Raw genomic sequence first — 16,940 nt, 5'->3', positions numbered from 1 at the left:
TGGCTCCGCCCGGCCCGGCGGCGTCCCTGCCGGCAGCAGCTGTACACGACGCTCTTCCGATCTAAGTCTGAGAGGACGGACCCATTCCCTTCCCAGCGGCCTCCGCGGCCGCGCAGGAGCAGCGGCGGCGGTGGCGGCGGCGGCGCCCTCGGAGGAAGAGGGCCGGGCCGGGCGGAGCCAAGCGCGGCCTGCGCGCACGGGAGGCGGCCTCGGCCGCCGCCGCCGGTCCGCCCTGAAGCGCCCGGCGGGGGCTCGGCCCGCTCCGGCCCTCCTGCCCATGTTCCCCAGCAGCGGGGGTGCCCGTGCGCGCTGCCTCCTTTTCTGGAGGAGGCGCGGCACCATGAGGACTAGCATCCGTGCATCAGCGCCGAGCAGTTGAAAGGGAGCTTCCTTGGACACCTGTAGCGAGCCGGGCTGCACCGTTACTCTGAAGTAAGCAGGTGGCGGCAAGCAGCGCTGCTGCATCAGAGCAAGGGGCCATTGAATGCAGCCCTTTGCCCCTAGAGAGGCCAGCCAGCTGCCCACAAGAAACAAGCAGGGCAGGAGGATCACAAGTTGCCCTCCTGTCCATGTTCCCCTGCGGCTGGGGTGCATGGGCAGATTGCCTCTTGATAAAGAATATATTCTATTTAGGAGGTAGGTGTAGACCAGCCTCTCTCTCAGTGCAGCTCTAAGGTAGTTGGGAGAACCAGCTGCTTCGAACGACTTGTAAAGTACAGATGTCATGCACAAACAAGGAAAAATAAAGGTTTAATATAGTAACTCACCCCCCCCCCCAATAATCTGTAGACAAAACTCATTCTCATGGAGGGCAGGATGCCTCTAAGGGGATGCTTGCTGCAACAGACACAACAAACTGAAATACTTTCTTCAAAACCATCCTGACTTAAGTGAGAGATCACAGATTTAATGGGTTTACAACAAATTTTATTAAGAGGTTTCTTTAATCAGGCAACAGCTTTCATCACCACAATAAATATGAATTGTGATGAGGAAATGGCCTTTCCTGTCACTCCTCTGCACTTCCCCAACTTCACAGGACAGTATGGGCTCAAAAACACAGCTTGCACTCATGTGGCCCATTGCACCAGTATACACCAATAACTGCTCATTAGCTAGCATACCATCAGTTATAAGTCCTTTCAGGAAAATCAGACCAAAGTATTTAATCCATTTATACAATGCCTTTCCATTGCATAGCATGATGCTGAAGGCAGCTCAAAATTAGCTAAAGTACACCGTAGAAAACACAGAAGCAGGGGGAAAAGGTGTTAATTCCGGAGGGTGCAATTATTGTGCATGTTTAGAAAGAAGAGAACTGCTCGAACACCCAGGATTCCTCAGCCTGCATGCAGGTCTTCCTTTCTGTCCAAGCATGCCTTCAAATGGACCAAGTGTCAATTGATTGTATGGGGTTTAATCAATACCTTGCTAATGAGCAAGCCAGACCATATTGCTTTTAGGTTGTGGCCACTACAGGCTGCGTTTTAGAAGGAAGGGGCATGGGGTGAAGGAAGAAGTCATGTTTTCTAAGCTAACAAGTGACAAGGGGCCTAATTCAGTACTGCACTAAAACAAAAGTTAGAGGTGGGCAAGAGAAACAGTCCTGAAGAAAGAATCATTTCTCTCTTCCCCCCACCACCCATTTGGACTGGCAGGTGACCAGAGCAGGAGAAAAAAACACCGTCTTCTTGTGGTTTTCAGGGCCTCAAGTATCTCCCAGAGTCAAGCTGACGGTAGCCCACACCATGCTATTGTATCTGGGCACAGAATAAAAATACAGCATCTAGTAATGTTCTCCTCACTAGCATTGTTCATAAAAACATTACTGTCTGCAACATCTTTGTGTGGCAGAGTCTTGAAAGGAAACTGATATGCTAGAAGTTCATGAAACGCAATACATGCAAGCGACTAGTCACATGTGCTGATTTTAATGTATGGTTGGGGAGGGCTGCATCTTAGGAATAAATTTAGGCACTTAGAAACCCATCTCATATGACCCTTTCTTAGCGTATCTTGTAATAGCACCTGTACTCTCTGATGTAAACAGCTTACCAAATTGGGAGTGACCAGTATAATAAATATGATTACTACTACTTTTAATAATAGTAATAATTACTATTTTCAGCAGCAACATCAAAATAATAGTTGAAATTACATGTCGGTGTGCCTATTAACATTACAAGAAAAAGTGTTGGGTTTCTTTGTAAGGTAGCTGTAAGCCTAGCTCTAAAAGTACGAATTGCAAGGCAATATTTGAGTGGTAATCAAAACACCCATCAGAGTCTAACAGTAGCTCACTGACAGATAAATAACGGCTTTAGAGGATGTTTGCAAAACAGCAAGATGAGGAATCCCTTTCTCAAGAGCATCAAGTTTTACCGTAAGTATCGCCTGATTTTTAACGAACTGTAAGCCATCAGGGATGACTACATAAGGAAAGCTAGGAGATACACAAAGGGAAAGCAGCAAATCCTGAAGCAGAGCATTGGTTTTATAAGCTGCTGTATAACAGGTCCTTCAGTAAACTGAACCTACTCCACAATGACTTTACAACGGGATGAGGTCTCCGTAGTACCGTTGAATTATACAGGCTTTTTACATCATGGCTGCAGAGTTGTGCATACTTACTTGGGAGTAGGTCTGGGTGAAACCCATGGGGCCTATTTCCAAACAACCAGAAGAACTGGACTGTAAGTTACCAAGCAAGAGGCATGTATGTGTTCATCTTTTTATTTCATATGACTTAAGCAGGTGTTTGTTTTTTAAAAAAATCAAGTGATCTTTCACCAAGTTACACTTTTCCAAAGATCATTAAGTTCTACCAACCAAGACACAGCATCACCTGTGTCTGTAGGTGGCCCTGTAGATAACTACATAACCGACAGTCTGTACGTAACAAGGCAAAAGTATTTAGATCTGTTTTACATTACTTCTGCCCACCACCCCCAAAAAAACAGAACAGTTGAATGTGTAGTGTTTTACATAGGAAAAACAAGCGAAGTATCAATTCATCCACACAAGACAAAATGAAACACACACTTTTTTGGATATACAACCAGCAAAATGTTGTACAGTTGCAATGAAAAATGAGATGTTAATAACTTGCAAGCAAACAAAAGGCAATTACATTAAAGTCTGCATAGTTTTCAGTTGTGGAGATTTATACTCTTCCATTTAGAATGAGTCTCCTTGTAATTCAAGTTATGCATTTCATTTCTCAGATTACTTTTCCTTGAGGGAAATAAGCCATCTATGTACAATGAAATACAGAAGATAAAGGATCACAAGAGAGTGAAATTTAGAGGATGGGTAGCAAGTGGAAATAAATCATGCGTTAGCGAGCTGAACTTACTAGTACTTCAGTCTATCCCTGAAGAAGTAGTGCAAATTTCTTAGTATACTATTTATTGTATTAATGTGCTCCATTTCTCTTGTAATGAAAATATACTATTTCTAAAATATTCCAATGTCCTCTAAAACTAAGAAATTTATAATATTTATGGACTTTGACTTTAAACTTTAGAACCCAAAATATTTACACTTTACAAAAAAGATTATTTCATACACTTCAACATAATTTACACATGATCCTACAATATCCTTGTCACCTTATATTTTATAGATCAAAACTTAAACATACAATAATTTACAAATGGTAGACAAACAGCCTCAAAGAGTCAAATACTTTTAAAACAAGTCATGTTAGCTACAAACAATCCTTCACAAATCCTATGCTTTAAGTTGTTCTGAGCTGACCAAATACCACTTAAAAACATTATATCCTAAGCAACATATGAATTAAAATATCAAGTTGCAAGGTTTGTGCTGACTTTACAAGTGCTTGTAATATTAAATTTTTAAAAGATTCCTGAAAGGAACAAATTATAAAATTTAACAGAAGGTTGACACGACGACAGCAAACCAAATGATCTGCAAAATTTAATTCTCTTCAGTGCACACAGTATTTTCTGTAAATTGTTTTAATATATTTGATAAAAGACAAATCTGTTAAGGGAACATGTTACATGCAGGCCCATTATATTCCATCTCAAGAAAAGACCATTAATCTACTTTGGAGATAAGGCTGTCACTCAGAACAGGCACATTTATTTATTTTTAGGAAATTTCAGTTGTGATAGCTTACTTGCTACCATTGCAATAATTTATGTGCAAGAAATTATATAAAGTGTAATTTACATAGTAATGGCTCCTGAGGAGCATGTGTCTTCCAACAACTCTACCTCTTGCCTCCTTTTCCAAAGCTTTCTGTGTATGACTCAGCAAAGTCCTTACTGGCATGGGCTGGCACTCTGCTCACTGTATGAACTTAAGTATGATTTTTAAGTCTGAGCAAGGCAGAGCCTATCGATGCAAATCCATCTATACTATTCTAAATGGTTGATGGTTATTATTGAAAGCATTAGTTAAATATATTTGGATGCTGCAGAAGAAAAAGAACCATTAAAAATATTGTAATTACTAGTTGGATAACACGTTCCCAGCCAAACATTTCTGAAAGGCACATAAATCCATTTTATAAAAGCTTGCTTGTATTCAATTCCTCTCCTATACAGTCAGATTCAGCAAGAAGCTTTACATAAGGCATCAAATATTTTCCTCATGTTCAATTCATTAGAATAAGCACCACTTATGATGAAAATGTTCAAAGAAAAAATCAAACCAGTCTCCTTCAAAAGTGAGTTTGCACATGCGACATCATCTGTGAGGAAGACGAGGAGGAGGAGGAATTGGAAAGTTTCGGATTGTTTTTGATCTGCAGTTCTTCTAGCCTCCTCACGTAGTCATCACGCAGTGCTAGTAGCTCCATGTAACGCTGTTCAACTGGGTTTGGCTGCTAGACATAATTAAACATTTAAAATGCATTATGTTGATCCTATACTGAAGACCCACCATAATCTTTTAATTTTTAAATAGATTAATAAAAGCCTTCATCTTTAAGTCCATATGTGCAGACAGCTGTCATGTTGACCACATGCGGTCTTAAAATAAACACAACCTTCCTAGTTCTCCACTGTCCAGAAGGAACAGTTTCTTGATTAACCCATCTTGCTAGCAAGACTGGATTGGGGCCTCCAATCACCCCAACCAGATTCATGATGTGTAAATCCCAAAAACTATGGGTTAATTATTTAACCTATGAAATAAACTGCGGGTTGTTTAACCTCATGCCAATCTTCCTTGGCAATAAATTGGACGCTGTTGGGAGAACCACCCAAGGTGAGTCCGAGAGATAACTGGGCTTACTGTAGATTGCCAGCCCCCTCTGCCAACCAGCATCCCAGAAAGCTTTGCAAGTCAAGCCACACTCTCTGCTCCAATTGGGAACCATTTTGGCTTACTGAGGCTTTCCTCCACCCTGTCACACTTCCTTTTCCTTCAGAGATCACTTTTGCCAACTCTCTTTTGCCACCCAGTGACAGCCCCATGGAGGTGCCCAGGCTGCCAGTGGTTCACCCCTCCCTTTTTTGTGCCCCAAATGAATGCATTTGCCTCTGTGGGGAAAAAAAATGGAAGCTTTGTAAAGAAGATGAAAAAACAGAGGAGGGGGAGGCTTGTAAGAGAACTAGAGTTTTGACAGTTGACTATGAACTCTTTGTGCTCTAGAGTGTAGCAATTTTCTCTAAGGATGAGACCATTTCCATATCGAAAGATTCTTGCTTCCCTGGTGCCCATCTGCCACAAGTCTCTTAAGCAACAGCCAGAGTCCAGCATAACTCTTCTCCCACCCATTCCTTTGATCTGCTTGTCATCAAGCCAAGGAGGACATGAAAACGATCAGGCACATCGTCTGTCTTCGTTGACAACTACAGCGAGGAAGACTGAACTATCATTTCCCTTGAGTTGCACTGTACCACCTATTGTACAACATGTATTTTTTCCAATTGTAATATTAGTGTTTATCTGAAACTTTATTACGGCCTGTGGATAAAAACAAATAACTTTGCACAGATCTTCCAGGAAACGAATTTGTACTTTCACTTCGCAGATTTTCAAAAGAAACCTATGAGCTTTTCTGTGACTGCAGCTCTGAAAGCCATACAGAATAGAGCCTGGCTTTCTTCCAGCCCCTAGAGTGCAGTAAACTATCAGAGACACACTACAGAAAAGCACTGCCTGAAGACAGCAGCTCCTTTCTAGTGGTCTGCTGATAAAGACTGTGTTTGTCAAACACAGAAGCTCTTTTCTCTATTTGCTCCCAGCTGTTCTACCAAATCTTGAGGATAAGAAAAGCCAAGCATGTACCATCTTTTTCTGTTCAGTGGATCAACACTGAAACAGCAGTTAACCAGCAAACAAACATGTAAAACGCTTGAATGGCAACCGTGGGGATTCAACAGTGAGGCAGAGAAGAGATTATTCACCTGTCACTATAGTTCTCCAATTCCCTGAACCCGAACCCACTTCCATGGCACTTACTTCCAAGTAAGTGTGGGCATGTCTGGCTTCCCAAATTGTCTCAGAGAAGCAGAGATGCAAGTTTTCCTACATTTGCTTTCTTGCTTCTGCTTTAATGTCTACAGCAGGAAATCACAACTTCCCCAAAGAATAAGATCTGTGAGTACCAGATGTGAGAAAGCGAGTTCCCCCTTTCAGGCACGTTTGAAGTGCAAAGGAGAGATTCATCAGTGACTTGTACAGAAGTTCCTTTGCTCCAGTAATGGGTTGGTCTGCACCATCAAAACCTTCCTCCATGGGTTATTCACACCAAAGTGAGTCGCCATGTGCGCCTCGCAGCACTTTGTATATTTAACCCCTGACTTGGGGCTTCTGTTGTATCCAAACCAGGCTGTCAAGCGTTCTGTGAGAGTTACTCACTCTACCACAGTCCACGGTTGCAAGGAACATGCTTGGTGTCCCTCTTTCTGGGCCAGAGGCTCTGCCCATGTCAGCAGCTGTGTACAGTTATTTTTTCAAGATTATTTGCAAATGGTGGGATGAAAAAAAAAGGATGCTGGTTAGCTGTGTGGTGCTTCATGCCAACACAGTGTTTTACATAGGCTAACACAGTCTTGGTCAAGAGCGAAGTCCTCAGATCTCCATCATCCAGAAATTGAGCATGATTTGGAATCCAGTTGTTAGATCATTGTAACTTCCCCAGGACACCACAGAGAATTTATGAGCAAACCATAAACTCGCAGTTACCCAGTGTCACAAGTAAAACTAAACCTGCTAGCTTTATCTCAGCTCAGAAAAAGCTGTGCTTTTTAAATCAAACTTGCAGGTTTTCTGGTCAGAATAAAATTAATTAATCCACAGCTTACACAGTGTAATTTTCCATTAAAGAATGCTGCTCTCTTTATGTTACTGCAGCTTCAGGCAAACAGATCCATTAGCTGTTTCCCAGAAACTCTGTGGAAAGGCACAGAAGGCGATGAAGCCTTACAACATGAGAGAGCAGAATGCCGATCTTGTTCGAAGAGGCAACCATTCCTGCCTCACCGCCCCAACCATTTCCCCCTTTTCCACGAGTGCTGCACAGGGGACAAAGGATGGCCGAAGGAAGCAGCAACTGCAGGCTGGTTCCACCCCATCTCCTCTCTCCGTGCCTGACCTTGTCAGAGCCAGGCCCCGACATGCCATAATGAGTGTGTAACAGCAGCTGAAGTGCAGTTGGGGCTGTGGTTGCACAACGAGTTCTGAGCCCAAGCTTCCTAGCATTTCAGCGAGCTTGCAGTCTTGGTATGTTCCTGCACACATGTCAGATGAAAAGAACAAGGGAACTGGTGAGGGGTATGTGCACTCCATGTGGCATGTGCTTAAAAAGCGTGGCTAAAAGGAAGGGAGTGTATACGTAGATAAGTGTCGTATCATTTAATGCAATTGAGTCAATATATTTTGTATTTATCACGTGTAAGCAGTTGCAGAAGGGTCTCTGTCTGGATGGGCAGGATAATAGTAAATCATGCAGTGCTTCCCCATTGAACTGCTGAATCCACCTGATTTACCATTTAGAGGCAAGAAAACTTTTGTTTTTAGTAATCTGGTGAGCAGTTAAAGAAGCTGTTTTAAAACTGTATGCACCTGCCTCACTTGGGTTGCTTGACTGCTCTGAATTAGTTATACCTTAACAGTGCTATGGCTTCTACACAGGTCAATTCAGAATCAGGGCTCCAGCCTTGGAAATTCGTTCCAAGGTCCCTGGAGAGCTGTTGCCACTCAGAAAAGAGATTGCTGGGCTAGATGGCCTAACTGCGTAGAAGCAGCTTCGTATTTTCACAGAAAGCTGGTTGCAAAAACGTTTTCTGAACCTATCAATTAAAGTGCCACAAACAAGACATTAGCCTTCCAAAAAATCCCTAAAAGAAAAAGCTTACCTGTTGCCTAATCCTTGGGTTCCACCGAATATAATAATTTACCCAAAGCTCCAAGTGTCGCATGCTTGCTACAGGATAAAGAGCACGATTCAATTCTTTTGAGTAAAAGGGGTTTGTATACTTCGATTTTGCACTGTTGATCAGAGACCACAGGGACAATGTTTTCTCACTCAGTTTCTGTAAAGAAAATGAAACTGTCAGTATCAGTTTCAGGTACTGAATTTGGCAACCATGCACTTCTGCATTCCACATAGCCATTATGTATGTGTGGATACGTGTGCCTTCTTTAAAATGCATCTTCTTATTCTTAAATGTGGATCAGAACAAAGAAAGATCTAGTCCAGCATCCTGTTCCTACTGCGACTGAGCAGATGCCTGTGGGAGGCCCACCAGCTAGACAGCAGCACGATGGCCCTCTTCCGCTTGTGTTCTTCAGTCAGAAGGACTGAGAGACATACTGCCTCTGAAATGGGAGACCACAGCCATCTTGGTTGAACCCGCTTTTTGCTAGCAGTCTAACATCCATTTTATTTCATCCGAACACTTCTGCTACCAGATCCAGCTATTCACAACATGTGATTTTAAAGTAACTTATTAAAGACATGCAGGTTTCATGTTGCAAGTCACTTCACTAACTTACCTCTTTTTCTCTTACAGCATCGGAGCTGTACAAGAAAGTACCAAACCGGCAGCTATACAAGTGATCCAGAATTGCAATCAAAAACTGTTCATTGAATTCAAAAGCCGTTGGAAACTGGATGCAAAGACAACAAATTTTAGAGCTCTATTAAAATTAACATGTCACAGGGGAAAAGTAATTAGAATAGAACCAAAATGAATTACTATTTGTTTTCTGTCCATTTCTCCAATGCATTCTCAAGTGTTGCTTCAATATTATATTTGAAAACCCCAAACTTCCCAACAAGAGGCACTGCACAGGCACAGCACCTGTATATGTGTGATGCACAGAGACCATGATGAAGAACACCAGGTTGTATAAACTACTACAACAATAAAACACAATGCAGCAAAAAGCAGTATAAAAAGAAACCAAGAAACTAAGAATAGAAATGAGAAGTCTTAGAAAAGCCTTTGACCAACAGTCTTAAGAAAGCAGGCAAAATTCATACCCAGCTCCCTGGGGAGGTTATTCCTTAGTCTGGATGCCACCATCAGAAAGACCTCTCCAGTACCCAATCTTCTGGCGGGATGGCAAGAAGAGCCTCTAAAGATAAGTGAAGTTCCCAAACCAGTTTATGGGCAGTGAAAATTCCCAAGTTGAGCTAAGCAGCCTGGGAACAGGCTAAAGACAACTTAAGTTTTTCTAGCACGCATTTATAGCTCTGCAGAATGAGTGCATTACTGAGAAGACAACCTCGTAACAATTTACATAGGTAAAACCAAAGGGAAGTAAGCAGAATTACATTTCTCACTATACTGTCATTTGGGAACAGATCTTACTTGTTTAGACATCTGCCACACACAGTCAATGAACTGGAGGAAGATGGGGGACCTGTCAGCATCGGCGTGATTTTTGTCTCCATGACCAATTCGCTGAAATGAAAATCACACAAATCCCACTTAACTCTGACTTTGGAATTACTGACCTTTCCACAGAACTTTAAGAATGAATTTTAATCCCCTTTTACTGAATGGAGCCGAGAGAAAATCTTAATGAGTAAAGATGTACCAAACTCTGTGTGTGTGTGTGTGTGTGTGTGTGTGTGTGTGTGTGTGTGTGTAGAGTCCAAAAGATGGTAATACAGCAAATGTAGGTATTTACAGGATATTCCTTAATGGATTAAGAAAATATAGCCCAAGTTATGGTCCCCCTTCTTTCCTCAAGCCACAGAATATGTATTACAGCAAGGCATTGTCACCCAAAAACATAATAAACAGGACTTCATAGGTGCTCCATTTTGGCTGAAATGTCCTTGAATTTCTCTAGCAAAAGCCAGCTAATTTTCAGCTTTTCAGCTAATTTCAAGGCAAAGTTGACTGGATTATGTCCTCTATCTATAGCTTTTTCTCCTAGTTTAACAGTTCAAGAAACTTTATCAGATAATGGTGATCCAATTCCCGTTGGGAAAAGGAATTCCACAATTTACAATTTGTAGATCATAAATAAAATAGTAATATGAAATACAAGAAAGTTATTAACAATTCTTACAGAAACACTCCTATTCTACAACTTTCCCACAACCACCCCCACAAATCCCCATTTTATAAAAATTGAATGAAATACTGCTAAAGCATCAACTTTCATTAATTAAATAGAACATCTCCAAAGCCAACCCCAGTTCCTAACAACTTGAAACTAGATGTCAAGAGCAGAGATCTTTAAAATGGACTTGGAGCTGCTTTCAAAGGGTATAATAGTTTATTACTGAAACAGCTGCCAAATTTTCGGTTATGTGCCTATACAGCAATGTGGTTTTGCTTACGGCAAAGATTTAAAAGCCACATCTCCTTGGTCTGGGAAAATCTGCTCAAGAACACAGTTAACTTTGATGGTCCAAATTCATGTTAATGGCCGAATGGGAAACTAACTCAGATAAATCATGTTTATGCACATGATAGTGAGACACAAAACACTATTCTTTAGATCAATGTTAAATCAACAAATGTAGTGCAACAGTCCAGCTCTTACAAATGTGGATTTAATCCTCCTCCTATTTACCATAAGTTTTATTCTTTTCATATTCTAAAGCTAGAGGGATATGGCAAGAATCTTAAAATTTAAGAAGAGTCAGAGGAGAGCTAATGCTTTTCCAGGCCATGTTGTACATAGAGAAATGCCATCTCAAAAGTTTCTGTAAAATGTCACAACCAACACATTGCTGGAGGAGTGACTTATGAGTACAGACTGTGAGCCTGTAATTCAAATAAGTGCCAGAGCAACTCTGGTGTATCCAGTCTCCTATCAGTCAGCCTACAAAATACATTTAGGCACAGGCTCCCAAAGAGAGCTCACAATTCAATGCATAGGAACGTCAAGGCATGTGCCATAAAATTACGCTATGACCCTGATGGTTGCCTTCCATTATGCAGCATATACTATCAGTGGTTCAGAGAATTCGATACACGCGCCAGTAATGCTTAAGAACACTCTACGTGCTAAGTTGACGATATTATCCTCATATTACAGATGGCTGACAATAGCTGAAGGTCCGCTCTGGCTGGGCAAGTTCACAACTGAGAGGAAATTGAAACTGGGGATTTTCTAGTTGACAGCAGAGCTGGGAAATAAATGAACATCCGCTTCAGAAGTGTGTGGATGGGCTTGCCACCCGGAGGAAATGATGTCTCCATTATGTAGTCCTATCATTGATTTCTAAAAGAGCAGGTTATGCAGGGGTTCCACCCTGACAGGAACATGTGGCTAGCAGAACCAGAAAGTGTGTATCTCTGTGCAATGGGTCACAGCAGACCTTCAGCCATCTTCTGAGCTGGTCCAAAGTAGCAGCACTTTGAGTTAATTTCTCTCAGAGATGTGCCTTGAATTCTGCCTAATTTAACATGCATCCACTTTACAGGAATATTCACCTCCAAACATGACCAAATGGTGTACCTATCAGGAAACAGTCCATCTCTGATGGTGAGCTTTGCTCCTTCACAAGGCACAATTCTGGGAAGGCATTGTGATTGCTCCTGATCAGAGGCAAATTTAAAAGGGACAACCCTATGCAACTTTAGACAGGGAAAAAGCCTCACAACTCTCACCAACAATTAACTCTAGAAACAGAATACTTAGCAGTTAAATCACATGTTTGTGTGTTCTAAACACGTCACATAAATTCTCCCAGTAGCATTTACAAACTCCCCTATAGATAAGCCAAGGAGGTCTCATCCGTTAGAGAAAAGAGAACTGAAGCAGAGAAGTGATGGTGTTAATTCTTCAGCACAGTTTTTATTCATGCTTACCGAAGCAAACTTGTGTCCAAAGCTTATCCATTCTTTCTGGACTAAGACTTCAAATCCCTCAATTGTTCGGTAGTAACTATCCAACATCAACATAGCTAGGGAGGTCAGCTGAGCTGTACGGTCCCAACCGTCACTGCAGTGGACTAAGACTGAACTCTTTCCAGAGGACACTTTGTCTGCTACTTGAATGGCACCTGTTAAGACAAGCTGATGGAGAGGAAGAATAAGCAACCAAGAACTATGTGTGTCAGAATAACCCCAAGACTTCTGACAGGCAATTTTACTTAAGTAACTAAGACTGTAATCCAGTTATGGATTGTGAAACCAGGCCAATGCCACCGGCTTCAAGCCATACCTTGATATGTTCAAGCCAGTGAGTTGACTCCAGGCTAGACAACCAGTGAGATTCTTCTACGTGAGGATAAACAATGTCCTTCAGCTTTTTCAAGGATTCCCGCATGACGTGGATATTATGGATGTCAAGGAAGAACAGCTCAGCATTGGGATAGGCATCATCACTTTCATATCCTCCACCAGTTGCCTGGGAGTCAGGAGAGGAAGTGAATGCTCAGCCTCTATCACAGCAGCATTGCAGCCTCATACAATTATATAAAGTAAAGCACAACTGTTGCTTTAAAAAGACAAACGTAAGTTAATATTTAAGCATAGGAAAAAACTGTAGGAAAAAGTAACTTGAATTCAGATTCATTCGAATATTTTGACACGCTTTCTGCTTGGCTGATATATCTACTAAATGCAACGGATGAATCAATACACATAAAAAAAGAATAAGCTACCCAAGCATTTTGACCAGAAGACTTAACTAGACATGCATTTCCTTCTAGCCCAAGGAAGGCCAGTTTGCATCGAAGAAAAGTGCAGAAGAGCAGCAAGGGACCCAGGGAAGGAAAGGTAGGAGCTGGAAGGCACGCTGTGTCAACGTAGACCCAGCAGACTCCTGGCAAAGCGGGAGGGGCAGGGCTGGGCGCAAGGCTGCCCACGAGGCCTACTTTAGGCCTAGAACAGCCAACGGCGTGGCACCGACTGGCAATGCGCTAAGGCGGATGCAACAAGGGCACGGTCCCTTGTCTGCATCCCTTAGTTGTGGCCCAGGTTGCTCAGGGACTCTCTTCCCCAGGGGACACAGACTTCCCTGAGGGAACAGGGTATCCAGCCTCAAGCAGGGGTCGGGTAGGCAAGACAAGCCAGCAGGGGGAGCAGATATAAGGATCACTGAGGGGTGGCCTATGGCACACCAGGAGAAGGTAGTGACAGGTGTTGCAGTCACCTGTGGCACCTGTGTCATGTTCACCTACTTCTCCCAGGAGGAGCCAGGATGTACACTTGCACTAAGTGCAAGTTGGTGTCCCTCCTTCAGGAGAAGGTGAAGGGTCTAGAGGAGGGTTCCAACCACTGGTCCACAGGTCAGCGCTGGTCTGTGGGGGATTTCCTGCCAGTCCATGAGGAGGTCACATCCTGCACCCCGTGGACTGGCAAGAAAGAGCTGAAATGCATGCACACCAACACTAGGAGCAAATAAAACAAGCAGGAAGAGCTTGAGGCTCTCCTGGGAATAGGAGGGGATCAAGGAAACATGATGGTGGAAGGGACCTGACAGTGGGGAATACGATATTGACCACTGGGTGAACTCGAGGTCCTGGACAATGTTCTGATAGAGGAAATTGGAAGTGAAGGAGAGGGACATGGTTATAAGGGGAGATTTCAACCTCCCTGGTATTAGTTGGGAGACGCACTCAGTGGTGGAAGTGACTAGGTCCCATCACTTCCTAGTAGCTATGCGGGGAGGGGTTTTCACTCAGAGAGTTCAGGAGACAACAAGGAGGAAACATCCCAGACTTGGTTTTGACCAACAGGGAAGATCCTGTGAATGATGTGCAGATTAGGAAAATTCTGGATGCGAGTGACCACTCCATCCTATGCTTCAAGATCAGGAGAATAGGGATCAGCAGTAGGTCAAGTACTAGAAGATGGGACTTCACAAGGGCCAACTTTAGTCAACTGAAGGCCAGGCGGCTAGGAGATGTCTCCTGGGAGAGGATGGTGGAAGGCAAGGGAGTTCAGGAGGGGTGCATGGCACTAAAAACAGAGGTCTTGGAGGGGCAAGCCTTAACTATACCACTAATTAGCAAATATTGTGGATAAGAAGAGAGGTGGCAAGAGAAATTAGAAGAACCCCCACAAGAAATGGACACTGGGGCAAGTGGGCAAAAGGTATACCAAGAAGAGGTGGCTTGAGGCAGAAGGATTCTTCGCAAGGTGAAAGCTGATTATGAGCTGAGACTTGGAAAGAGTGTCAAGAGCAACAAAAAGGGCATCTATTTTTATGTAATTAATAAAAGGAAGGGGAGACAGGCAATGGGGCCACTTAAAAGTGCAGGAGGGGATCTGGTAACTAATGTAACGGAACAGACACAGATGTTAAATGATTATTTTGCTACTGTATTCTCCCCAAAGCCGGTTGGGGAAATCTAGCTGGGGGGTCGAATGAGGTTGGGATTACGGGGGCACAGATTGAAATCACTCCCCTAGAAGTTGAGGAGCTCCTCAGGGCCCTGAATGTTACAAAAGCACCTGCTCCTGAAGGGTTGTACCCAAGGGTACTTCAGAAATTGGCAGGGGTACTTTAGCATCCATTGGCCTTCAATTCTGAGGCCTCATGGAAATCAGGAGACGTACTGGAGGACTGGAGGGTAGTGTCAGTGGTCCCAATCTTCAAAAAAGGTAGCAGGGGAGACTAAGGGAATTACAGATCAGCTTGTCTTCTGTGCATTCTGGGACAGATGATGGAAAAGTTCATAAGGAGAGCTCTAGAAACCCTAGATAGGGAAGGGAGGTTGGCAGCCATGCAACATGGCTTCTGCAAAAAGGTCCTGCCAGACGAACCCTGTGGAATTCTATGACAAGGTTTCAAGGTGACTAGATGGAGGGGATGCAGTGGATGTGCTTTACCTGGATTTCAGCAGGGCCTTTTGACAAGGTGCCGCACAGTATCCTGGTTGAAAAATTGATGAGCTTTGGGACTGATGCACTGTCCAATGGATTAGGGCATGGTTGATGGACCTCAAGCAGAGGGTGATTATCGGTGGGGAATCATCAGGATGGGAGCTGGTGACAAGTGGAGTGCCCCAGGCCTCAATTCTGGAGCTGATACTCTTCAACCTTTTTATCAATGATCTGGAGGAGGGAGTAACCAGTCTGCTGACCAAATTCACAGACGATAGCAAAGTGGGGGCAGTGGCCACATCTAGGCAGCAAAAAGATGTGGACAGACTGTGTAAGTGGGCAGGGGACAACAGAATGGCCTTCAATGCAAATAAGTGCAAGGTCTTGCACTTGCGATTCAGGTATAGGTGCCATAGGTACAGGATAGGGGACAAGTGGCTGGAGAGCAGAACCTGTGAAAGAGATTTCAGGATACTTGTCGATAGCAGGTTAAACAGGTGATGCAGAAGGCAAATGCCACCCTTGGATGTATAGCCAGAAGCGTGGCTTCCAGATCAAGAGAGATATTGGCACTATTCTATAAGACTGGTGTGTCCACATCTGGAATACTATGTCCGACTGTGGGCTCCATATTATAAGAGAGACATAATTAGGTTAGAATCAGATCAGTCACAGGAATGGTAGCTGGATTTGGGGGATGACAGATGAAATCGAGGGAGCTAGGTCTTTTCAGCCTGGAGAAGAGGAGACTCGGGGGAGGGGGATCTTATCGTGATATATAGCTATACGAAGTGGTGTCACACAGTACACCACAGTACCACAGTACACACAGTGGTGTCATGACCTGTTCTCCCTTGCAGTGGAGAAACTGGGTTTCAGGTTGGATGTCATGAAGTACTTCCTGATACAACCTCTAGGACATGGAATGAGCTTCTACGGGAGGTGGTGGGGACTCCATCAGTGAGGGTGTTCAAGGAAAAAATGGACATCCACTTGTTGGGTATTACATTAGCAGAGTAAGCTGCAGCCAGGGGTCAGACTGGATGGTCAAGAAGGCCCCTTCTGAATTGCTATGTTTCTAAAACATTATGAAATGTGCCCAGATTTGATATCCTTTGACATCATTAGCATTTGTCCAATAAATATTGCTTTTCATCACAGCCTCAGGACCATCTAATTCCATTTTGAAAGCTAGGTTCTTCTAATAAAATCTTTACCAGTTCAATGGCCTCAAGATTATACTTTTGCCAAGACTTCTTAAAAATAATTAAATGGCACTACAAAGAAAATGGTCAAAGTTTCCATAAGCTTCTTAAATAGTGTGGCTGTTAAGTGTGCTCCCTGGCTGGTACTGGAGAATAAAAGAGCAAACGCACACTCCCCTAAGGAGTTATGGAAACTCTGAACAGACTTTCCAAGGCATTTGGTGTCGGCGTATTTCCTAAACTAGAGTAAAAGCTAGCCTATTTATCTTAACTTGAGGGAAAAGCAAGTATTTCTATCTACGCTGTGGAGTATGTTACGAAAGCTTAGATAGGCCCTTTCTGTCTGGAGTAGAGAGAGAGAGGCAGTTAATTTTAGCTGTGGAAGTGACTGAGTAATCCCAGGGTGTGGATCAAAAAACAACAAAGCAAAGGGAGTAGCCAGAATGCAGGAGGGAAAGAATGTATCCACTAAACTTCTCATAAACAACTTCTAAATTCTGCATTTTTT

At 43.1% G+C, this 16,940-nt stretch overlaps 1 protein-coding gene across 3 annotated transcripts in view; it reads right to left on the bottom strand.

Annotated features, from left to right (window-relative positions):
- Window positions 1-2,719: 2,719 nt before the first annotated feature.
- Window positions 2,720-16,940, bottom strand: part of MTM1 (myotubularin 1) — a 42,484-nt gene continuing 28,263 nt past the window's right edge. For 2 of the 3 annotated variants that reach the window (XM_044427379.1, XM_044427381.1), the window contains 6 exons: window positions 12,619-12,804; window positions 12,264-12,470; window positions 9,801-9,893; window positions 8,980-9,093; window positions 8,340-8,516; window positions 2,720-4,858 (listed from right to left, as the gene is read on the bottom strand). In XM_044427379.1, the coding sequence (XP_044283314.1) occupies window positions 4,694-4,858; window positions 8,340-8,516; window positions 8,980-9,093; window positions 9,801-9,893; window positions 12,264-12,470; window positions 12,619-12,804 (942 nt within the window). In that variant the 3' untranslated portion in view covers window positions 2,720-4,693. The remainder of the gene's footprint in view (window positions 4,859-8,339; window positions 8,517-8,979; window positions 9,094-9,800; window positions 9,894-12,263; window positions 12,471-12,618; window positions 12,805-16,940) is intronic. The other variant, XM_044427380.1, reaches the window with a different exon arrangement.

Source organism: Varanus komodoensis, unplaced genomic scaffold (assembly GCF_004798865.1).
Source record: "Varanus komodoensis strain SLA01 unplaced genomic scaffold, ASM479886v1 scaffold18_3, whole genome shotgun sequence".
NCBI lineage: Eukaryota > Metazoa > Chordata > Lepidosauria > Squamata > Varanidae > Varanus > Varanus komodoensis.
Note: the sequence above shows the minus strand (reverse complement) of the source record. Positions and strands in the feature narration are given on the sequence as shown.